At 45.1% G+C, this 24,963-nt stretch overlaps 2 protein-coding genes and 1 long non-coding RNA gene across 3 annotated transcripts in view; 1 reads left to right on the top strand and 2 right to left on the bottom strand.

Moving 5' to 3' along the window:
• ECRG4 (ECRG4 augurin precursor) overlaps nt 1-7,874 on the bottom strand; it is a 35,374-nt gene extending 27,500 nt beyond the window's left edge. Inside the window, exons 1-2 of the mRNA XM_011755558.3 lie at nt 7,388-7,874; nt 5,036-5,229 (exon numbers count right to left, since the gene is read on the bottom strand). Coding sequence (XP_011753860.1) covers nt 5,036-5,093 — 58 coding nt within the window. The 5' untranslated portion in view covers nt 5,094-5,229; nt 7,388-7,874. The remainder of the gene's footprint in view (nt 1-5,035; nt 5,230-7,387) is intronic.
• The window catches only part of LOC139357958 (uncharacterized), a 40,036-nt gene extending 19,275 nt beyond the window's left edge, over nt 1-20,761 (top strand). Inside the window, exons 2-3 of the long non-coding RNA XR_011612048.1 lie at nt 19,513-19,627; nt 20,522-20,761. This is a non-coding gene — a long non-coding RNA (uncharacterized lncRNA). The remainder of the gene's footprint in view (nt 1-19,512; nt 19,628-20,521) is intronic.
• Nucleotides 20,762-24,355: 3,594 nt separating this feature from the next.
• Nucleotides 24,356-24,963, bottom strand: part of LOC105490168 (NCK adaptor protein 2) — a 278,398-nt gene continuing 277,790 nt past the window's right edge. Inside the window, exon 4 of the mRNA XM_071077172.1 lies at nt 24,356-24,502. Within this exon, the coding sequence (XP_070933273.1) occupies nt 24,482-24,502 (21 nt within the window). The 3' untranslated portion in view covers nt 24,356-24,481. The remainder of the gene's footprint in view (nt 24,503-24,963) is intronic.

Raw genomic sequence — 24,963 nt, forward strand, 5'->3', positions numbered from 1 at the left:
CTCAGGAGAAAAAGTTGGCCAGAGGTGATCTGAGGAGATCTCTGACTCCAGATGTGGAGATGTTCACCCCGGGAGATGGTATGAAGATGTTCACCCTGGGAGATGGTGGCAAGTCTTCCGTCTAGAAGAGAACTTAGAAAAACACTGACATTTACAGAAACCGAGAAATGGGATGACGAGGGCTTGGTTCTAGTTCCGGTAAAGGATGAATCATTAACTTACTAACTCTTCAATATGAAAGTGCCTATCCCTCTTTCTTTTCCTGAGAGGAAAAACCATGAACACCTTAATTACTAAAATGGACAGATCCATGAAGGAGTAGAGCGAGGACCCCAGAGACAGATTCCTACCACACTGTCCTCCGGCCAGAACCAGCAATTGTAATTCAACACTGTGCCAAGAAGACACTGCATTGCCAAATGGGCTGGCTCCCAGGTAAGCCACACTCCTCATTTATTGGCATATTTGGCATTCGCGCCCGCTAAGTCGCATGGACAAGATGAGCTCGCAAGATTAGGGATGGCTTCATTACACATATCTGAGTTCCCAAGAGGGGGTGTGATGTGCGATGACACTAAGCTTTACCTTGTTTAGTGTAGGTGAAATACCCAATCGTAGATCATGTGTTTGAAGGCATATCCTAAAGTACATGGCAGGATATAAACATTAGCTATTGCTATTATGACACTTTATGTAAAGCAGAGACACCAACCATTTGTTTGATTAAATGAAGGGTCAACTTAATCTGGCTGCATAATTCATTGGATCATCAGTGAGACAGAGGGAGGGAGAAGGCACGAGAGAGGGGGAACGAAAAGAACTGAGGGTCTTCTAAGTGCCCACCCTGTCCCAGGCATGCAAAACCGTATTCTCTAGTTTACTTTCTACAGCCATTATGTGAAGCAGGCGCCATTATTTCTGTTTGACCCAAGAAGGGCCTGAGGCCCAGAGCCCCACAGTAGGGGACACATAAAAATGACCGCCAGGCCTTCCAACACCAAGCCTGCGTTTTTCCACTGTTGCATAAGGAATTTTGCTTTCAAATAGTTCCGTTTGAACTTTAAAATACTTTTGAACCTACTCTGAATTACATTAAACCTTTTTAATACCTTTCTGAAGCCTGGAAGGAAATTGTACCAGGGAAGTACAGTGGAGATGGCGGGAGACTAGTAAGTTATTATGAGGCAAACATCACTGTCCCCAATGATAATCTATTGCAATCTCTGTGAAGTCCCAGGAGACTTCCCTCCCTCAGGCAAATGCAGCCTCCCAAAAGGTCACATTGCAATCGCGGGTGAGGAAAATGTCAGGCTGCTGCTAACACTGCGCTAAATCATTTTTGCAGTTTTTGTACGGAGAATGCCCAAGACTGCTGGAGAGCCAACGTGTGCCTCTCAGATAGTCATACACCTATCTTTAGTAGATTGTACAGAACACTGGCTGGAGCTGCATTTGTTCTTGAAGACTCATTTGACAGCAAATGATATGTGAGTCTACCCAGGGTTTCTAGGAGATCAGTTAAAATCAAGATAGAGCACAAATTGCAAAAAGTCATTAAATGGGTGCCCTTGGAATCTCCTCAGATGATAAATGGGAATAAGAGATTTCACAGTACAGGCTGGATTCTCTTTATATTCTCCCTTCCTATTTATTTGTGATTATTGTTACCACAATTGACTTTCATCTCCTCGTTTCCACCTCACTTGATTTTTGTACCGTAGGGTTTGTCCTGACAGCCCTATCTTTTCACTCTTCCTTTTCAATCTTGCATGACAACCTGTGATTTTGCATATTCATGCCTTTTTTTTTTTTTTTTTTTTTTTTTTTTTGAGACAGAGTCTCGCTCTGTCGCCCAGGCTGGAGCGCAGTGGCGCGATCTCGGCTCACTGCAAGCTCCCCCTCCCGGGTTCACGCCATTCTCCTGCCTCAGCCTCCTGAGTAGCTGGGACTACAGGCGCCCGCCACCGCACCTGGCTAATTTTTTGTATTTTTAGTAGAGACGGGGTTTCACTGTGGTCTCGATCTCCTGACCTTGTGATCCCGCCCACCTCAGCCTCCCAAAGTGCTGGGATTACAGGCGTGAGCCACCGCGCCCGGCCATTCACGCTTTTTAAAGTGCCTGATATCCACAAATCTGCCCGCTATCTCTGTATCCAAGGGCCAGGCTGTTTTCAGGTCAGTATCTTGGATCAAGCTTAGATGGCTTGGCCTTAGCATAGGAGATTCAGTGGCTGCTACAATCTCAGCAATCATAAAAGTTAAAAAACAACAACAACAACAACAAAAAGAATGCATAAAGTCACCGTTGCAGCACATCAGGGATGGAGGTTTTAGAAGGTAGAAAGGCAGTCTCTCAGCGGAAAGAAGGCAGGACTGAATGTCAAGTAACAGAGTGCTTCTATTTCAGCTGCCTCCAGATGGTTGTCTCTGTGTGGACATGTCACAGGCCTTGTTCTCAATGGGCAGGGACAGCCTTTGTCCTCCGCCTCCCCAGCTCCCTCTCCCCTACTTCTAGGACAGTTCATGTTTCTCCTCTTACCAAACGTATCTTCTTTTTAAAGTGCTCTCATTTCCATATGAGAATAATTCCCTAACATCTGTCCCAAGGAGTCTATCAGTGGTCAAGGCTAATGTCAGAGGATGTGTCTTTGTGAGTTTATGCTCATTTAAAGTTTGCTAATTCAAAGATTAGATTAGTGGTTTTTTTTTTTTGAGATAAAGTCTCACACTGTTGCCTGGGCTGGTGTGCAGTGGCACAATCTCCACCCACCGCAAGCTCCACCTCCCGGGTTCAAATGATTCTCCTGCCTCAGCCTCCCAAGTAGCTGGGACTGCAGGTGCATGCCACCATGCCCTGCTAATTTTTGTATTTTTAGTAGAGACGGGGTTTCACTATATTGGCCAGGCTGGTCTCAAACTCCTGACCTCATGATCTGCCCGCCTCAGGCTCCCAAAATGCTGGGATTACAGGCATGAGCCACCACACCCGGCCACATTAGATTAGCTTTTTAAGCCTATAATTCAAGAAAAAAAAATCAGAATTTCAGAGAAACCATTAAGTAACATCCCTTTCCTTGTCTGGGTACGAGATGACACGAGAGACAGACACAGGAGACAGACATACGGAGATCAAAATATCATCCTCGTTACAGATAAATGTGAAGTCGGAGAAGAGGGGTTGGGGAAAACGAGTGGGCTGGTAATCCTGAAACCTGGGTGGGGTTCGCCCACCCGTTACGGGCTTCACTGGCAAAGTACAGGCCTGCCTCATGTGGGTCTGAAGAAGTCTTCCCCTTCCCAGGAGAGGCGAGGGTAAAGACAAGAGATCAGGGAGGGCAAAGGAGGAGGCCACAAGTGTATCCTTGCAGTAAACGGAGAGGGTGCTCACAAAAGCGCCTGGAGGTATACCAAGAACTAACAAAATACAGAACCACATAGCTGAATCTGGTTAACATGACTGCAGGGGCTCTCAACTCTTCTCAGGCCAGGTTTATAAAAACATCAGCTATCTAAAAAATACCCTTAACCTTGGAAGAAATAAGAAAGAAAGGCGCTTGAAACAGTGAAAACCTGGAATGAGTACAAATATGGGCAAGTGGATGATGAAGGATTCACTAACCGAGTTAGAGGAGAGAGGCTGAAGCAGCTGGGCAGCTTTCTCTAAGAAAGCGGAGGCCAGATGGCTGCCTTCCAATAGGTGAAGATGCCTGGAAGACACCGTCAGGCTCAACTTCTGTGGCTAGAAGTGGGACTACTAGGGGATGGTTACAAGGACACAGACTTCAGGTCAATGTATAAAATGGGATCACTGGAAAAAGAATAAACTTCCTATTCCAGAAAAAGATTGTGCTGAGACTAAGTGACCGCTCTCAGGAATGCTGCAGAAGGTTCTACTGAGCCATGGGGGTGGTTGGACTAGAGTAGTCATTCTCAAACTTTTTGGTTTTGGGACCTCTTTATGCTCTTAATTATCGAGAAGCCCAAAGAGCCTCTTACTTATCTATACTTACCATATTCAAAATTAAAACTGATTTTTTTTTTTTTTTTTTTTTTTTGAGACAGAGACTTACTCTGTCACCCAGGCTGGAGTGCAGTGGTGTGATCTCGGCTCATTGCAACCTCTGCCTCCCGGGTTCAAGCAATTCTCATGCCTCAGTCTCCTGAGTAGCTGGGATTATAGCCATGCACCATCATGCCCGGCTAGTTTTTGTATTTTTAGTAGAGACAGAGTTTCACCATGTTGGCCAGGCTGGTCTTAAACTCCTGACCTTATGTGATCCGCCCGCCTTGGCCTCCCAAAGTGCTGGCATTACAGGCGTGAGCCACCATGCCTGGCCCAAAACTGAGATATTTAATTAAAGTATTTGTGAATTCATTTAAAGCAATAAAATATCTTGAATATCTGGTTCAACAGAAGCCAAGTAGATTCTCATCTCTCCTTCCACATTCCATCTGTTGTTTTAGCTGAAGTGCATGAAAAAATCCATCCGTACTAGCTATGTAGTTGGTATAGGGAAGAGTATTTTAGATACTCCTTTCCAGACAATTGTGGATATTCTTTGATACGACACCAAAGCTTAAAAGTGGTAATTTCTTAAATGTTGCTTGGAATGAGAAATTTCAAACTGTATCGATAACTTTTCATATGTCACATTAAATCCATAAACCCACCTCACACTTTGAATAGATCTTTTACCCATTCATGATTTGGTAACATCATGCTTAGTATTATCATAAGAATAGCTCAGTTTTGCAGATCCCTAAGGGTCTGTGCATCTCTGTGGGGGGCTACAGATATTTCTTTGAGGGTCACTGTCAAAGAGCCCTCATGGGGGTCCAGGAGTTCACTCTGCAGAAGAGGCAGAGCTAATGTCAGGTTTATTGCAAGGAAGAGAGACGCACTCAGACTCAAACTAGCTCAAGAGATATGGGAGTTAGCTGAAGTTTACTCCAGAGAAGCTCTTAGAATTCAGGGACATGAAAAATAGGCCGCCCTAGGCTGGAACTGAACTCAGGATTGAAGCTACTCCCTTACCTTGAATGAAATCACGTGGCCTGTCTTCTCTGCCCACATCTGTTTCATTCTTCTGCATCTCTCCCGGCAAAGTGGTGGCTTCTCCACTCCACCGTAGCTCTGGTGTCAAGGTGGCTTTGATTTACCCAATTCTAGGAGACCTCGGGTCAAGCAATCATCTTCTCTCAGTATTTCATGTTCTTGATTCCAAACTCCTGAGAGAGAGAATCTGATTAGCTCAACCTGATTCGTGACTGAGTCATGGGTCAACCCCTAGTCCCACTACACTGGGTTACCAGGTACAAACATGGCCCCCAACAGACAACTCAAGATGTGTCTCCTCTATGAGGCCTTCGAAATGTGTGTAAAATAAAGTAAAAGCTGAAAATGTAGGAAGACAGAGAAAGCAATAAAAAGTGACATGTTATAGCAGAAATAGAAGAGAGGAAAAACCCAGTAGTGTTCATCACGGCTATCTTGTGTTAATTAACATTTAGTGGTAGCAATAATAATAGGTGGTGTTTATGGAGAACCTATTTTGTGGCAGGCATTAAACTTGGAACACACTTTCCTCATTAAAAGTGAAAAATAACCCAAATCGTAGGCTCTATTTTTATCCCTAATTTAGCACAACAGTTAAGAGTCTGGGCTTTGGAGCCGAACCATTGGATTTTGTGTAGTTGGATGACTTTGGGTGAGTTCTTCAACTTTTCTTTGGCTCATTTCTTTCACTCTTTTTCTCAGGGTGAAATACCCTCTGATGAAAAGAAAGTGGAGTGTAAGTGGTGGGGCCGAGGGCAGACAGTCTAGATTTCCTACCTGACTCTCAAATGCAGACAGTAAAGATCAGAGGAGAGCGAGAGGGAAACCTGTGCTTGTTATGGACACAGTACGTTGGAGCAGATCGGAGCTCCGGCCAAGGCTATTGGGTTCAAATCCCAGCCGTGCCATTTTCTAGCAGCTGACCTTGGGCAAGTTTCTTAAAAACTGTTGGCTGGGTGCCGTGGCTTACGCCTGTAATCCCAACACTTTGGGAGGCCGAGGCAGGCGGATTGCCTGAGCTCAGGAGTTCGTGACCAGACTAGGCAACATGGTGAAACCTCGTCTCTACTAAAAAAAAATACAAAAAAATTAGCCGGGCATGGCAGTGTGCGCCTGTAGTCCTAGCTACATGGGAGGCTGAGGCAGGAGATTTGCTTGAACCCAGGAGGTGGAGGTTGCAGTGAGCCGAGATCGTGCCACGGCACTCCAGCCTGGGTGACAGAGCGAGACTCTGTCTCAAACAAACAAAAAACTGTTTCCTCATCTACAAAATGAGGGAAATTGGCCTTCCTCATGGAGTTTCTGGGCGATGACATGAAGTGACAGAAGTGACATCAATTTCACATCTATGTCTGCTGCTAGTGAGGGTGACCTGTGATCAGAGCTTTCTGTGATCAAAGCAAGCCTGGTGCACACGCCACAGGTGTGCTCATCCAGTCTCAAAGTGCACTAGAATATGACACACATCCTTCTCTCTCACACTTTTCTTCCCCAGGTACAGGAGCCTTAACATTCTAAGACCTGTTTCAAATGTCAATTGAAGAGCATAAAGCCTATAAAATACTACATGTTATTAAACAGAAATGCTGCCTAAATATGAACTTTAACTGCAAGAACTTTTCTATTTCCCTTTTAATAGACAATTTCTAATGCTGTTCCCCTTGGTGCTCCTCAGAAAGAAGCCAGAGCTGGGCGCAGGGCCATCCACAAGCAAACATTCTCCAAGATGTGCCATGAAGCAGTCTTGCCCTTGCTCCCACCCCAAGACGCTGTTTTTGCCTTTCTTGCTCTTTTTTTCTTTTTTTTTTTGATGGAGTCTTGCTCTGTTGCCCAGGCTGGAGTGCAGTGGCGTGATCTCGGTTCACTGCAACCTCTGCCTCCCGGGTTCAAGCAATTCTCCTGCCTCAGCCTCCCGAGCAGCTGGGACTACAGGTGTGTGCCACCACACACAGTTAATTTTTGTAGTTTTAGTACAGATGGGGTTTCACCATATTGGCCAGGCTGGTCTCAAACTCCCAACCTCATGATCCACCTGCCTCGGCCTCCCAAAGTGCTGGGATTACAGGCGTGACCCACTGCACCTGGCGCTTTCTTGCTCTTAAGATAGTTCTCTGATCACCTAGATCTTGTTAGACTCTTAACAGGCCAAGTTCCCACAATCAGGTAAAAAGCCCCCCATCTGCAAGGTGGGTGAGTCCAGGTGACTCAACCAACACCTCTAACAGTCTGTTGTGGCAAATGGATTTTGTCCTCTGCTTTGCAGAATGTGGCCAACTCTGTCAGTGTTTGAGACACACGTCCCCCTAGGAAGCCCATATGTTACCATTTTACCTTTGAGATCAGTTTGCTTGCTGGCCTCTGTCCCGGTGCCTGGACTGCAAAAAAGACCACGTCTGACCAATGACAAGCTGCTCTCTATCCAACTCCTTGGATAGATTCAAGTCTCTTTGAATCAGGACAAGCAGTGACTGGCGGGTGGGGAGACGTGTTTGAAACCCTTAGGCTCAACAGGCTTGAATGGCGAAGTCTTCTGAAAAGCAGTCTTCATCCAGCATGATGCTTCTGTGCCAACTCCTTTTCTAAATGTCTCCAAAAGCATTCGAGAACCCTGGCTAAGGAGAGAGGTGGAGGTGACCGCAATGTCAGAGAGCATGGTTCCCTGGGGACAGTGATGGTAAGCAGATGTCCTGGCAATTTCTGAGCAGCAGCGATTCAATTCCTGCAAACTGACGGAGTGATGAACTGACGGAGGTTAGCGAGGGAGGCACTGGAGTAATTCCTTGCAGGTGTCCAGCAGAGAGTGCGTTGTTTTCAGCAAGGAAATGGACTCTGGGGATGTGCTGAGAGAGCAGAGAGACAGAGCTTGAGAAAACAGGAGACAGGGCCTCGGATTCCGGGTTTGAGTCCCAAATCCCCCACCCACTAGCAACAGACAGTGGCAAAGACTGCTTCTTCATCTGTAAAATGGGTACACCACTACTACTACTTCCTTGCTTATTTCACAGGATTGTGGAGAGAAAGTGGGTTATAGGAAAATGTGTTGGACAAACTCATATATGATTTCTGATTTCTCCCATGGCCTCTTGCTGCTTTTGCTGTGTGTGTGAAAGTGTGTGTGTGAGAGTGAGAGAGAGAGAATGAGAGAGAGAGAGAGAGAACGAGAGAGAGAGAGAGAGAGAGAGAGTTTCCTGTGGCTGCTAACAAATTACCACAAACTTGGTAGCACAAAACATCTCCTTACACAGTTCTGGAGGTCAGGAGTCCGAAGTCAGTTTTCCGAGCAGAAATCGAGGTGTGGGCGCAGCTGTGCTCCCCCAGGAGGCTGTCTGGGAGAGCCTGCTCTGTGGCCTCTTGGCCCATGGCTCAGCCTCCCTCCTTTAACCCAGCAGAGGAGCATCCTGCATCAGTGGTGATATCATCGCCTTCTGAGTCGGACCTCCCTCCGCCTCCCTGTTATAAGGACTCTAGTAATTGTATTTAGGGGACCCCAAATAATCCAAGCTCCTCTCCCCATCTCAAGATCCTGAATCATGACTGCATCTCTTTTGCCATCTAACGGCACAATCACAGGATCCAGGGATTAAAACACGCACCTCTGGGAACCATTATTTAGCTGACCCTGCTATGCAGGTGAGAGGAGGAGCCAATGTGGAGATTGGAAGGGAACAGGCTCCCGTGTTCACGAGGAAGTACACGGAGGCCCTTCCAGCTTTTTCATATTTTCAAGCAAATCCAACTGCTGCTCATTCAAAGTCCCTCTATGTATATGTGGGGCAGGCCGGATGGCAGTGAGGCTGACAGGCAGACACTCAGGTCTGAATCTTACATCACTGCTTCTCAAAGTGGAATCACTGGACCAGCAGCCTCGGCCTCACCTGGGAATTTGTTAGAAATGCAAATTTTGGATTCCACCCCAGACCTCCTGGATCAGATACTCTGAGGTGGTTTTAAAAGGCCTCCAGGGGATTCTGATGCTGGCCCTTCATAGCTCCAGTTTGAGCAAAGGACCTTAGAGGAAAAGATAAGGCCTGGGATTGGATCCTGGAGCAGGGGTTCTCAGCACTGGCTGCAGATTCTAACCACTTGGGGGGGTGGGCTTTGAAAAGGAGGCCGTAAATCAGAGCCTCTGGGGATGGGGCCCAGGCAAGGAAAGCTTTTTTTTTTTTTTAAGTTCCCAGGTGATTCTTACCTGCAATCAGCTTTTAGAGCCACTCACAGTGCACAACCCTCACCCCACGCTTTGGCCTTGTGGGGAAGATTGGGACTCGCTAAATCAGTGTTTCTTAAACTTAGGACAACATCAGAATCACCTGGAGAGTCTAAGACACAGATTCCGAGGCCCACCCCCAAGTCACTCGTGTAGTTGGTCTGGGGTAGGGCCTGAGACTTGGCATTTCTAACACATTTCAGGGTGACGTTGATGCTTTCGGTCCAGGAGCCACACTTGGAGGAATGTTGCATTCATGCATGGTTTTTATTATTATTATTATTATGCTTTAAGTTCTGGGATACATTGTGCAGAAGAAGGTTCGTTACGTAGGTATACACACCTGCCATGGTGGTTTGCTGCATCCATCAACCCGTTATCTACATTAGGTATTTCTCCTAATGTTATCCCTCCTCTAGCCCCTCAACCCCCAACAGGCCCCAGTGTGTGATGTTCCCCTCCCTGTGTCCATGTGTTCTCATTGTTCAACTCCCACTTATGAGTGAGAACATCACGCATGATTTTAATACCAACAGCCTACTCAGAATACCTTTCCCAGACCAAGTTAAAACCACAGAGCCTAAAAGCCTTAGAAATTACTTGATTTGCTTCTTTCCCCTGATTTTGTTTTTTAGGGCAAATGCCATTGGAACTTAGCGGTTGATATTATCGTGTTCATGACTTAAAGATGCAAGAAACCTTGTAGAGATGGAGTTCGAGAGGGTAGTGAAGGGAGAAGGTCATTGAAAATAGGTGGGCTGGGGAAAGAAAACCAGAAATGACCCTAGACTCCCTCACAACTTTGCCAGTGTCTGGCCATAGTTTCAGAGGGCGGGGGAAGAGGGAGAGAAGCAGTAGCAGTGATTCAGCATGATGCTCTTGATTTAGTGACTAACCCTCCAATGGTCTGAGATAGCACTCAACTTTTTGTTATTAAGGTAATTTTCAGTTTGAGTCAACAATTTAAATCAGCATCTCTCCAGACGTCACCTGGTGGTCCTCTCTGCCCCTTGACAGGTAGATCCCATTGCCTTGAAATCCTCCATCCCAGGACTAGTGTTGAGTTGCCCTACTGAGGATTCCTGTTAATTCCCAAAAAACGTCAATCCTTGTAGGTCTTTATTAAATAAAATGGCTTAAAAGCTTTGACATCTTACATTCCTCTTTCTTTACCCCAATGTAAAACTTAGCCTCTTCATCAGTTTTCTATTAAAATTTTAAAAATTCACACCCACCCAGAGTTTGAATGATTAAGGAGGCGTTGCTGAAGAAGGAAGCTTTCTCACACCCCTTCACAATTTTCCTACCACTCTCCACTTGACTTCCTGGGCCTTCCCTCTCCCACTTCTTATTTGCATTCCTCTCATGAGCAAAACTTATCCTTGTACAAAACATATCCCTCTTTTTATGTCATATCTAGAGGATGAGGAATCACCTTTTGCAGTAGGGAGCACGGAGGCTCAGCCTGGATTCCAGAAGCACTCATCAAAGCACATCTTCCAAATTCATTGTTAGATTTTTGATACAATTCAGAGAATTTCTGGTGAACAAAATTTTTCTTTACCTTGGCATAAATGTTAGCTGTATTTATCCATTCCACTTTAAGTAAACTTTATATTTTAAAATCGTTTTAGATGTACAGGAAGTTGCAAAGCAAACACAGAGTTTTTATAGCCCCACACCCAGTTTCCCCTATTGTTAATATCTTACATTCCTATGGCACATTTGTCACAATTAATGAACTAACACTGACGCATACTTATTATTAATCAAGTCCAGGCTTTACTCAGATTCCCTTCATTTTTGTTTTGTTTCATTTTGTTTTTTAGATAGAGTCTCGCTCTGTTGCCCAGGCTGGAGTGCAATGGTGCGATCTCGGCTCACTACAACCTTCGCCTCCTGGGTTCAGGCAATTTTCCTGCCTCAGTCTCCTGAGTAGCTGGGATTACTGATGCCTGACATCACACTCAGCTAATTTTTGTATTTTTAGTAGAGATGGGGTTTCACCATGTTGGCCAGGCTAGTTTCGAACTCCTGACCACAAGTGATCTGCCCGCCTCAGCCTCCCAAAGTGCTGGGATTATAGGTGTGAGCCACTGTGCCCGGCCCCCACTTCGTTTTCATGTAATGTCTGTCTTCTGTCCCAGGATCCCATCCAGGATATATTATATTAAGTTGTCGTGTCTCCTTTGGCTCCTCTTGGCTCTGACAGTTTCTTAGACTTTGCTTGTCTTTGGTGACCTCTCCAGTTTTAAGGAGAGGTCAGGTATTTTGCAGAAGGCCCTTCAATTTACTTTTGTCTGACACATTTCTTATGATTAGAGTGGGGTTAGGATTTTGGGAGGAAGATCTCAGAAGTAACACGCCATTCTCACTGCATCACATCAAGGGTCCATACATCAGCATGACTTATCACTGTTGATGTTGGCCTTCATGACCTGGCTGAGGCAGTCTCTGTCCCAACCCTGATATTTTCCACACCCTACTCATTGGAAGGAAGTCACTAGGCACAGCCTACACTTACTTGTGGGAAGTTACGTCCCACCTCTTTGAGAAGCAAGTATCTACATAGATTATTTGAAATTCTGAATACGAGATTTGTCTGTTCTACCCTGTGTCTTTAGCTATTCAATCACTTATTTATCTAACTACAGACACACAGTTATTATTTTATACTTTGGGTTATAATCCAAATTACATTATTTACTTTGTTGCTCAAATGGTTCTGGATTTGGCCATTGGGAGCCCTTTCTGTTGTCTCCTGTGTTTTTTTGATGTAACCCCATGCTTTTGTGATTTTTAATTTGTTTTGTTTGTTTGTTTTGAGATGGAGTCTTGCTCTGTCACCCAGGCTGGAGTGCAATGGCGCGATCTAAGCTCACTACAACCTCTGCCTCCCGAGTTCAAGCAATTCACCCATCTCAGTCTCCCAAGTAGCTGTGATTGCAGGCATTTGCCATCATACCTGGCTAATTTTTTGTATTTTTAATAGAGACAGGGTTTCACCATGTTGGTCAGGCTGATCTTGAACTCCCAACCTCAAGTGATCCACCTGCATTGGCCTCCCAAGTGCTGGGATTACAGGCCTGAGCCACTGCGCCTGGCCACATGCTTTTGTTTTCTGAGGTCCTTCTTATCTTCTGTGATTATAAGAGGTTCCAGGTTCATCTCCAGGTGCATTTCCCATCACATCCTTAAACTCAGCCATTTCTCCAAGGAGCTCTGGTTCCTTTAATGGCATTAGAAACCAAAATCAGGGTGGTGAGTGTGCTTGTTGTTACCAGGGTTCATTGAGTCTAGGCCCTCTCAGCAGACAGAGTTTGGAAATATATGAGGGTGTGTCTACCTGTGTATGTACACATATCCAGAATTATTTCCATAATTATCCATCTGTATTGATGTTAAGCTAAACATGAGTCTAGACTAATGTCTCATACTGTCTCTCACAGAGCACCACATGGTTCATTCTAGGCACTTCCTTGGCTTTCTGTAACCATTTACTCCAATAGAGAGAAACCTGCCTCCCACCATCCATCATCTTTTACTAATATTCTTAATCCAGGTATACATGTAGAGAAGTATCAAAATTGTTAACCCAAAGCACATAAGAACAACTTTATCAGCTGGAGTATAGTATTTCTGTATTGTTTCTTTTGTCTTTAGTCCTGCAGGCTCCACTCATTTCCAAAGTTACTTAGGTCTGCACCTTTTCTCCTGCCACCTTCAGTGAGGTTATGCCACATTGTAATACAGTTAGATTCTTTTGCCACAGGCTGGATTCCATCCTGGGATTACCAATCTCCTAATTGATAAATCCATAATGTCATGTCTCCACAACTACAGTGTCTTATGAAATAATTTCATGGCCATACAACAATTCTGGATGCTTTCCCTATTCCTCCCCTCTCTTTCCCCAATCCCCTGATGAACATGAATGTGTTTTCTATCTTTATAATTTTTCCCTTACCAGAATATTACAAAATGAAATCATACAATATGCAGTCTTTTCATGATGCCTCCTTTCACTTAGCAATATGCGTTCAAGATTCATCCACATTGTTTTTTGGACTGAGGGTCCATTCCTTTTTAATTGTTAAATAGTATTCCACTGTATGGATATACCATAGATTGTTTATTCACCCACCTGTTAAAGGACATCTCAGTTGCTTCCATGTTGGCAATCATGGATAAAGCTGCTGTAAACATTTGAGTGCCAACTGTTGTGCAGACGTAAGTTTTCAAATCAGTCGGGTAAATACTTTGGAGTGCAATTGCTGCATTATATCGTGAGAGTATGCTTAGCTTTGTAGAAACTGTCAGACTGTCTTCCAAAGTGGCTGAACCATTTTGCTTTCCCACCAGCAGTGAATGAGACTTCTGTTGCTCCATATCCTCACCAGAAATTGCTATTGCCAGCTACTGGAATTTTCGCCATTCTAATAGGTGTATACTTGTGTCCCATTATCGTTCATTCCACTTTTAAAAATCCACTTTGGAGCATGGCCAATTTGGAAAAAAATTTTCACTGGCCCTGGATTTGACATTTTTTTTTGTTTTGTTGTGTTTTGTTTTTTCTTTGAGATGGAGTCGCCTAGGCTGGAGTGCAGTGGCACATGTTCTCGGCTCACTATAACCTCCGCCTCCTGCTTCCCGGGCTCTAGCAATTCTCCTGCCTCAGCCTCCTTAGTAGCTGGGATTACAGGTGCCTGCCACAATGCCTGGCTAATGTTTTGTATTTTTAGTAGAGACGAGGTTTCACCATGTTGACCAGGCTGGCCTCGAACTCCTGACCTCAGGTGATCCACCCGCCTCCGTCTCCCAAAGTGCTGGGATTACAGGTGTGAGCCACCGCGCCCGGCTGACATTGTTTTTTTAAAGATAAGATTTTACGTGTCCTTTGCAGTGACATGGATGTAGCTGGCGGCCATTATTCTAAGCGAATTAATGAAGGAACAGAAAATCAAACACCACATGTTCTCACTTATAAGTGGGAGCTAAACCTTGGGTACTCATGAACAAAATGATGGCAGCAATAGAAACTGGGGCAGAAAGTGAGGGAGCAAGGGTTGCATTAAACAGCGAAACTCTGTCTCAAAAAAAAAAAAAAGTCTAAATTTTTTTTAAAAGATTTTTTTCAAGGCCAAAAGTCCTAATGGATACAGCAGCAACTGAATCCTCAGTGTACCTGAGTCCACGGGCTTTGTTAGTATGTAAACAGAAGTGTCCGGTTGCTTAACGCCTATAAGGAAATAATAAAGTGAACAGAGAATGGGGCAGAATACAAGATCAGCTTTGGTCAGAGCAAAAAATATTTTTTTAATACTTCATTCAAATAATTAGGCCAAGCATTGTGACTCACGCCTGTAATCCCAGCACTTTGGGAGACTGAGGCGGGTGGATTGCTTGAGCCCAGGAGTTTCAGACCACCCTGGACAACATGGTGAAACCCTGTCTCTACAAAAAGTACAAAAATTAACGGGGCATGCTGGCACATACCTGTCATCCGAGCTACTTGGAGGTTCAGTCAGGAGTATTGCTTGAGCCCAGGAGGCAGAGGTTACAGTGAGCCCGAGATCATGCCATTGCACTGTAGCCTGGGTGACAGAGTGAGACCCTATCTCAAAAAAATAATAATCACAGTTAAGAAACATGCAAGTAAAGAGGCAAAAACCTGTTAATGATGGGATGCATTGGGAGATGGTATGGAATTCCCACTCGGTACAGCACCACGTGTTTACGAACAAAGATTCAAAGGTAAAAGTCCACCCGCCATCTCTCATGAACTGTTTCACGACTACAAAGTTCCCTGCAGTGTGATGCAAGTTTTCAATGCCCTGATGCTGACAGCAGCTGGCTGGGGGCGGAGTGGGAGGGGAAGATGAGTGGGGACTGTAAGGGACGGTCCCCACCAATCCCACACTCATCTCTCTGAGTAAAGACGAGCCCCTAAGCCACGGGGGCCTCCGCTTGGCTAGTTGCTCGGCCGGCCCATTAATACTTGACTATTTAGTACAGGGGCCAGGACAGGGACAGTGCCACCCCAGGCCTGGACAGCACAATGCCAGGTAGTGCTTCTGCTGCGCTGTGCCTGATTCACAGGCCTGATGGCTTCTCCAGGAGTCCCATCCTGAAGGCACGAGCTAGTCTATTTCAGGCAAGTTCTTCCTGTTTTCCAGCAGTCCCTGACTTACTTGGCTCCCCTCCCTCCTTCCTTACATTCCAGGCACAGATCTGTTTACACAACTGTACTTGATCTGAGAGAACAGTAGATGCCGGAAAAGGAAGCGTGAGCTCCCACAGCTCCCCTGCACCCCTGCCTTCTTCCTCGCCCACCCTCCCCTTCCCACTCTTTCCCCTCTCCCCTTCCTCCTCCCCTTACTCACCGTTCATAAAATCTTTGGATCAGCCACACAATCACATTCTGCAGCTTGAATCAAGATCTCCGGTCTCAGAGGAGACACCGCTGCACCCTCTGCTGACCTAGAAAATCTCCCCATCCTTCCTGTACATGGCGTGTCTATTTTTAAAAGCCAGGAATAATTTTCTATTCCAGAATTTTCAACTGCAGTTTAAAAAATCTACCTAAAATGACATGGATGGATCTCAAAGTATCATGTTTTATATGAAAGAAACCAGACGTTCAAAAGTACACTGTATGTTCTATTTTATATGAAGTTCAAGAACAGGCAAAAAGAAGCCGTGGTGAGAGAGGTCGGAACCGTGGTTAAACCTGGAGTGTGGGGTATTGGCTGGAAGAAACACAATGGCACATTCTGGATGTAGGAAATGTTTCATACCTTGATCAGGGTTGTGGTTACGTGAGGGGTGTGTGTGTGTGTGTGTGTGTGTGTGTGTGTATGTGTGCCTAAAATGTCATCAAGCTTCACACTACATTGTGCACTTTATATCAATTATATCTCAAAGAAGAGAAGTACAGGAGAAAGTTGCCCTGAAGTGAATGGACTAAACTGTGAACACTGAGCGCAAAATAATAGATAGAAATCCCCTAGAGCCCTTCATTGAACAGAAGCCCAGAGAGGCTAAATGGCTTGCCTGCAAACACATAGCCAGTGAGGGCCAGACTCTGATAAGAGGCAACAGAATATGCTGCTTAGTTCCCTATGGGCTGGGATAATTTCCTCTATCTAGGTAGTTTTCTTGTTTTCAAAGGGAGGTTTTAAGATATTTTCTTATTGGAAGGGGTTGATCAGATTACAGCACCTGGACCCATCTAATTCCACGAGATGTAGGTCAGAGTACGCTAAACACCTCATTCTACAATCCGTGGATGTCCACACCCTGCCCAAGATTGTTGCTAGGAAAATTGGACTGGTGAGGTGTGCCCGGATTTACTCCTTCTACTGCTCATATACTGTAAGGTCCCAAATCTCTGTTCTTCCCAGACAAAAAATATGTATCTATATTTAAAACTTCTTCCTCGATTTCCACATGGAGTCACAGAGCGGATATTTATCATGCATTTTAATCCAGGCTTCCTAGATTTGAGATCTCGAACACCTGGGAGTCTCCGTGGAACTGGTTTGCCGTGCCAGCCTCTCTTGCCTCCAGAGCTCAGGCAAATCTCCCAGGGACAGAGAGATGAACTCACCGGAGACCCTGAATCAGGGCTAGTGACACTGGTGAAGGTGGTGGCAGCTACACACTGATTTCAGAGAGAGCAGTGGCAGGGCCTTAGGCAAGGTGGCCTATTTCCAGCCACAAAGTTTATCTCATCAACTGGCTCTGGACGTCTTGGAGAAGTAACTCGGCTGGTTAACCCTAAGGGGAGGTGAGGTATGGAGGGCATGGGTGTTGATGGGAGACCAGGCAGCCACAGAGGTGGCCTTGGAGGCCCACCTCCAAGGAGATGATGGTGCATACTGAGGCATCTATGCTAGAAATGACCACAGTGTGGGTTCCACCGGGCCCATTCTGGGGTGATCTGGGCATGACCCTTTACCACAAAGTCTCCAGCCCAGTTCTCTGGTCCCCAGGAGTTCTTCAATCCAGCTAATATCCTTTACCAAATGCATTTGCTCCTCAACTAGCCAGAACAGGTTTCTGTTGCTTACAGCTTGGAACCTGGCAGGATGATGGTAATTCTGAATGTAATAAACCCTGCCGAAAATTTGGAGGAAACAGGATTGCTTATATCACGTCAATGCAGACAAGCAAGTTTCCATCGAACCTGAGATGTCCATGTCCTCAAACCCCTTTGGAAGCTCCACCAGGCACTTCTCCCCCATCATGCACCCTCGCCCTGCCCTGAAAAGGCCCCAGGCTCACCAGATCAGGCCAGATCCTTTCACTGTTTCCTGCCTTTCAGAAGCAAAGCAAAATTTCTCTCATTTTCTCCAGCCAGAGTGCCTGGGCCACCTCTGGGGCTGCCTGGTCTCCCGCCAACACCTATGCCCTCGGTACCTCACCTTCCCTTAACAGTTAACCAGGAGAGTTGGTTCTCCAAGAAGGCTGGAGCCAGCTAGTGAGATAATAACTCTTATGACAGGAAATCGGTCACAGAGGTGTGAGCAGAGGTGTGGCTATATGGTGGTATGCCTTCTGTCCTCTTGTGTGGCAAGCCTAGAGGCCAAGTGACGATGGAGGTGCAACAGATGGTAGGAACCAAGGTCCAAGTCACACCTTTAAGGACAGCCATGACTCCTCTTTTGACCAGGACAGACAAGGGAAAAACCTTTCACTGTGTTGGAGAGATTCAGACGTTGAAGGTGGCCATGTTTAGCCTTCCTGGGTAGTACGCTAAATAAAGAAACGCTAGTCACATCCAGTGACCCATGGGGGCATATACCTTGGGTGCTGAAACACTGAAAATGTATTTTCTTTTTTAAAAAGTGTTTGTTTATTTATTTTTATTTTAATAAGATTCAGGAGTACAAGTGCAGTTTTGTTACACGAATATATTGCGTGATGCTGAGGTTTGAACTTCTAGTGTACTCATCACCCAAACAGTGAACACTGTACTCCATAGGTAATTTTTAAACTCTCACCCCCCTGACCCTCCCCACTTTTAGACTCTCCAGTGCCTATTACTCCACTCTGCGTATCCATGTGTACCATTGTTTAGTTCCAACTTATAAGTAAGAACATGCAGTATTTGATTTTGTGTCTCTGAGTTATTTCACTTAGGGTAATAGCCTTCAGCTCCATCCATGTTGCTGCAAAAGACATGATTTCATTCTTTTTATGGTTACGTAGTATATTCCATGGTGTATATATACCACATTTTTTCTTTCTTTCTTTTTTCTTTTTTTTTTTGAGATGTTATCTCGCTCTGTTGCCCAGGCTAGAGTGCAATGGTGAGGTCTCAGTTCACTGCAACCTCTGTCTCCTGGGTTCAAGTGATCCTCTTGTCTCAACCTCCTGAGTAGCTGGGACTACAGGCATGTGCCACCACACCTGGCTAATTTTTGTATTTTTGGTAGAGACGGGGTTTCACTATGTTGGCCAGTCTGATCTTGAACTCCTGATCTCAGGTGATCCACCCACCTTGGCCTCCCAAAGTGCTGGGATTATAGGTGTGAGCCATCGCGCGTGGCCTATACCACATTTTCTTAATGCGGTCATCCATTGTGGGACACTTAGGTTGGTACCATGGTTTGCTGTTGTGAATAGTACTGTGATAAGTATACGATTGCAGGTGTCTTTTTCATATAATGATTTATGTTCCTCTGGGCAAATACTGAGTAGTGGTATTGCTGGATTGAATGGTAGTTCTATTTTTAGTTCTTTGGGGAATCTCCATAGTGTGAAAAACGTATTTTCTCATATAAAAACAGGGTCCCCGTGGCCAGGGATGAGAAGTATGCTGGTGACATGGGAGATCAGAGTGGGGCAGCGCTGAAGGATGCTCCTTCGATGCCCAGCAGCCACGTGCCTCTTCCATTTCCCATGGCCTCTGCTCTTTGGCAGGTCTCTGTGTCAGTCACTTCCAACTTGGTGTAACTTTTAAAAATGTGTTGTGAGTCCTTAGGTCTTGCATTTCATCCTTATCTCTCTTCAGGGAATTAAAGTACTTGGCTTTGGGATTATGGGTTTCAGAAAGGAATTGAGGGGAGGTCCTTTGAGGAATACAACATCTTTTCTGCCTCGACAACACTCAGATGACCCATGTATGATAAGTTGACTGTGGCTGTGAACCCATCACAATGTACACAGGAATGAGACCGATTCCTAAACCAATGATTTTTGTGGAAGTTGGGAGTTCATTTCACCCAGCCTCTCTTCCTTCCAGGATGGGATTCCCCTCCCAGTGTGCTGGTAGTCACAATTTGAGGCCGAGTTAGGTCATCTTGCAATGCAGAGGACCTTTTCACACCCAGGGTGACCTCTCCCACCGCTGGACAATGGTAATTTGGAAATTTCTCCTAGTTTTATCCCCAAGCCCAACCTTCTTTAACTCACTGACATAGTTCTACTATCATAAAACATTAGAGCCCCACCTGTCGCCCACTTAACCACATCCTTCTGTGTCCTAATCGCCTTTCTATTTCATGTCTGTTTCCAACCTTTCTTTTCTCTTTACTCTGATTTTACTATCTAGCTCCTGGAATTTCATTTGGTCTTGTTGGGTCATATGAATCTTTGTAAGTTGCTGTCGATCCTTTTTGAAATAAAACAGGTTAAAGGAAAAGAAAAAGAAAGGAAATGCCCCCATGAGATACACAGAATAAGTCAAAGCTTTTTTTCACATCAACCTGTCAAATATTTGAAGGCAGCTGGCCAATATCCCATTGGGCCTCCTCTCCTAAAGACACACATTGTGAATGTGTTCAGTCCTTCCACACATTAGAAGGTTTCTAGATTCTTCTCCATCGCAGGTTGGCCTCCTCCAGGGCTTCTCTGGTTAGCTAACGAGCTCCATTAAAATTCCTGGTGGGACTGAGGCCTGCTGAGACCTCATGTGAGGGGACATGGGCAGTCCTGGTATTTCCTGCATGCCTGACCTTGTGCATCTGATCCCAGGCTTCAGAGTGGCGACAGCTTCACCACCACCTGCTGCTGCAATGTACTTAAGTCCTTGCAGAAACTTGTGTCCACAGCTCTTTTTCTGACTACACAGGAATATTTCCTTTATTATCTTAAAGCAGTTTCTCAAACATTTGAAACCAATAGTCCCCTTTTCACATACCTAAAATTCTTATGCCTCCTTTTAATGTTACTTTAAGTTTCCAAGAGGTGTTTTTTTCGATACAAAGTTATAATATTGTACATCCTCCTATGCATCCTCCCTCCATCTGCAGGGTGTCGCCTCCTCTGAGAAGCACTAGAGTCATATCTTCATCTTTCTGACCAAATGTGCCATCATCCTGCTGGATCACCCACCTTCACTAGGGCTCTAAAGAGCTTTTGGTTGGTTCCAAAAATAAAAACATTCCCAAGGATGAATATTTGTTAATACTGGGAATTACCCCCCAAAATACCAGGCAGAGTCTAAACTCAATGTCCCGAAAGCAGTGGACTGGAATAAATGCTCAGGCTCTCAGAGCACCTATCTGAAGGGGATCACACTCATTTATCAGGGGAAAAAAAAAAAAGTCAACCACATTATTACTTTCTAGTCATATTTTTTTATTCAGGCCCACACATGAGAGCTTCTCCAGGGCAGAATTCTGCAAGGGAAAAGAGGTGACACCTCTGTGAACAAGAAAATGCTTTTCCCTGGTGCCTAGGGGGACATATGCTCAGTATTTCTAATTTCTGAAATTCAAAGCAGTGAATAGTGGTTTCTCACAAAGTTAAAGGCAGGATTTAAAATCTGGTTTAGATCTCATTTGTAGCCAGAGGAGGTTGAGAAAGAAAGAAAACAAGAAAGGAGGAGAGAGGGAAGCAGAGAGAGAGAAAGACAGAGAAAGAGGCAGAGAGGGACAGCAAACGGGGAGAGACAGAGAGGAGAAAGAGATGAAGACATAGAAGGGGAGAGAGAGAAGGAGAAAGACAGAGAGAGGAAAGAGAGACAGAGAGAGACAGACAGAGAGGGAGAGAGAGAACATAATTGGAAAAGTTAAGAAAGATCTCTCCCACCACAGTGTCTGTACTAACACCCCAAACTCAGCCCGCATCCCAGAAAAAGAGAATAAGGAAAGGGAAGGATGCATTTAGAAATAGAGCATCAGGTCAGAAGAGCTTAGTGAAGGACGCTTATGAGCTAAATTAGGGTTCCATGAGCCAACCTTCACCATAGGTCCCTGTTGACTTCACACCCTCAGTCAAGGCACCTGCTAGATGCTCCCGGGGTCCCTGATTTCACAGGCCCCAAGGCCCTGCCTGAGGGACAGAACAGCCCAGGGTGGGGAATGAGGCAATCGAAACCAGGGAACTCCTTGAGCTGCTGGTGTAGGCGGAGAGCAGAAGGGAGAACACATCTCCTCACACACTTCTTACGTCTACCTTTTACCTTGCAGGAAAACGTCAAACGTCTTATTTATTCTAGCCAGGAATGCAAGGCAGATTTCAAATTTTGTAAAGGAAAGAGCAACCTCATATTCATTTAAAATCATAATTTAAATCATACTTCTCCCCTCCCCCTTCTACTCCCCAACTTTGGGCTAGCTGAAGCTGGTTTTAGGGCATTCCATTCCAAGTCTGCATTCACAGATTTGCAACTTGAGTGAACTGAGCTGGGTAAAAAAATAACCCAACTTCGGATGAGGACACCCGTGGGTGCTGCCTTGTCCTCATTCCTCAAGGGGAAGAGTGTGCAGCAAGAATGCTTGTGACCGCTCAGACGCTGGCTCAGGCACGAAGTCTTCCAGTCCTGATGATGGCGCCATTTTTCTTTCAAGACCAATTGCTAAGTCCCGCAGGATTTCAGGCTTCATCAGAGATATGAAGAGTGAGCAAAAACCTTCCCGATACCAGTTCCCAGGTCTAGGGAAAACACTCACACTTCCTCTGGGAGGTTTCCTGGCTCCTCTGATGTGGTTACAAGAAACAAACTGATAGTAGTTAACCAATGTGATAGCAGAAATCCACGGCAGGCAGAATAATGGCCCCAAAGATGTGCACATCCTAATCTCTAGAACCTGTGAATATATTAGGTTACATGTCAAAGGGCTATCAAGGTTGCAGATGGAATTCAGACAGCTAATCAACTGACTGTCTTGGATACGCAGGTGGGCCCATTGTAGTTGCAAGGGTCTTTATAAGTGGAAAAGGGAGGCAGGAGAGAGAGAACCAGGGAAATGCAGCATGAAGAGGACTCAGCCTGACCTTGCTGGCTCTGAAGGTGGAGGAAGGGGCCACAGCCAAGGAATGCAGGTGGCCTCTAGAAGCCGGAAGAGGCGAGGAAACAGATCATCACCTGGAAGGAAGACAGCACTGCCAACACCGTGATTGTAACCTAGTGATTAAATCATAAACCAGTAAAATTTGGGGGGTGAGATAGGCTCAGAGTGCAAGGGATAAAGGACAGGAATGACTATCACTTTTTATGTGTTTTGACTTTTGTTTTTTCTTTTGAGACAAGCTCTTGCTCTGTCGCCCAGGTGGAGTGCAGTGGTACACTCACAGCTCACTGCAGCCTCAGTCTCCTGGGCTCAAGCAATCCATTCCTCACACCTCAGCCTCCCAAGTAGCTGGGACTATAGGTGTGCACCACCATGCCAGGCTAATTTTTGTATTTTTTTAGAGATGGGGTTGTGCCATGTTGCCAGGTCTGGTCTCAAATCCCTGAGCTCAAGCAATCTTCCTGACATGGCCTCCTGAAATTCTGGGATTACAGGCGTGAGCCACTGTGCCTGGCCAGTTTCAACTTTTGAATTATGTGTTTTACATATTCAAAAATAAAATTAAATCAAAAAGTTTTTTAGAAGGACCCTAAACTTGGATAAACACAACAGAATGATCATATTATCTACTAAACTGGTAACATAAGTACATAGAAAAAAAGAAGTAACTTAAAAGCAGAGCTCCAAGCACACACATTGAGTGGGACTTATTCTAAGGGTAAAAAGAGCTGCAAAGAAATCTTGATCTTAAGAGTTTTGTTGTCAGTACCGGTATTGATATTGTGATTCTGGAATATTTTGAGTTATGTCCTAGAATAAAGCAATGAGTAAGGAAGAAGAGAGATACAAATATGGTGTGGAGGATATTGAGGAAGAACTAGGCAGTGTATTTGTTTTAAATTGTCTTTTGAATTGAAGGTATCAGTATAAATCCAGGATTCCAAAAATACATTCCTTAGCTTTCTCCACTGAAAGGGAGACACATTGAGGCCCTCATAGCAATGAGCACATATAGGCTGCAGATCTTGGTTTCTTTCACCCGGATCTAAGTGTCACTCTCTATCAAAAGGAGCCAGGATTCCTTGGTAAATAGCTAATTTGTGTGTTGAGCAGGAAAAATATAAGGTGAACCTGGAAGTACTCAAAGACCATGGTGACCGCTAAAAAGCAGTCCAGCTAGGAACCAAACCCAGGTCTTCAAATGTCAAACCCAGCAATTATTTCTACTTCACTGCCCTGTATTTCCCACCATGAAATCTGCTCCCTACTTTACAGAGTCTATGTTTTGGTATCACTTTTAAATATTACAATATTTAAATTTTAAATATTAAATATTATCTTTCTCATTTTAGTGGTATCTTTCTCATATTAAAGGAGAAGAAATCTTCTTCCTTTAATAGAAATAAAGCTTTTGAAAAGCCAATCACCAGCCTACCTGAGCATACAGGATTAGGGTCTGAACTTTTTTATGTTCTTGAGCAGCGTGCCCCATCCTTTTTGGCACCAGGGACCAGTTTCATGGAAGACAATTTTTCCACGGACAGGGATTAGGGGGAGTATAAGGGTGGGAAGGGTGGTTTTGGGATGAAACTGTTCCACCTCAGATCATCAGGCATTAGATTCTCATAAGGAGTGTGCAACCTAGATCCCTCACATGTGCAGCTCACAATAGGGTTCGTGCTCCTTCGAGAACTAATGCTGGGCTGATCTGACAGGAGGCACGGCTCAGGCAGTAATGCTCGCTCACTCACCTGCCACTCACCTCTTGCTGTGCAGCCCGGTTCCTAACAGGCCACAAACTGGTGCCAGTCTGCAGCCTGGGGGTTGGGGACCCCTGTTCTTGAGCTCCAGAGCATGCCTGCTAAAACCCTGCTCTGAACATCCAGACCCAGCCTAGGGTAAGGAGATAACTCAGGGAGATGGATCCTTCTGCAGCATTGCCTCCTGGTTGAAGGTGGTTATTTTTGCTCTGCGTTAGTTACCTTGGTTCTTTATCTGCAGAAGGAGCAAATGGAAAAAAAGGGGAAAGAGCATGATACTTTTTTAAATAAATTGAATATTGACCCTGGCTAACAAAGATTTTGGCAGCACAGATTGAAATGTATTCCTGAAACAGTCTGGAAGATCTCCTTAATATGCATCAAGTGCACCAAATTCAAAAGCTATTACCTCCTACATTTTCCTTCCAGCCACAGGAGGCCCCGCCCTTCGTAAAACAAACAGTTGCCAGGGGGCCGATTCTCCAGTACGGTCACTGTGCAGTGCTTCAACATTTGTTATCACCACACCATTAATTTCCACACACATCTGCTTGAGGATTTCTTCCTGCCCCCAATGGCATGTTCATCTCCATCTAATTCACATTTTATTGCCCTTGTCTTGCCCCTAGCAAGCGTTATCAAGTGCTATAAGCATTCCAGAGCTGTGCCAGGTGGCCGGGAGGCCCTCAGCCCCGT

Source organism: Macaca nemestrina, chromosome 13 (genome assembly GCF_043159975.1).
Source record: "Macaca nemestrina isolate mMacNem1 chromosome 13, mMacNem.hap1, whole genome shotgun sequence".
In the NCBI taxonomy this organism is placed as follows: Eukaryota; Metazoa; Chordata; class Mammalia; order Primates; family Cercopithecidae; genus Macaca; species Macaca nemestrina.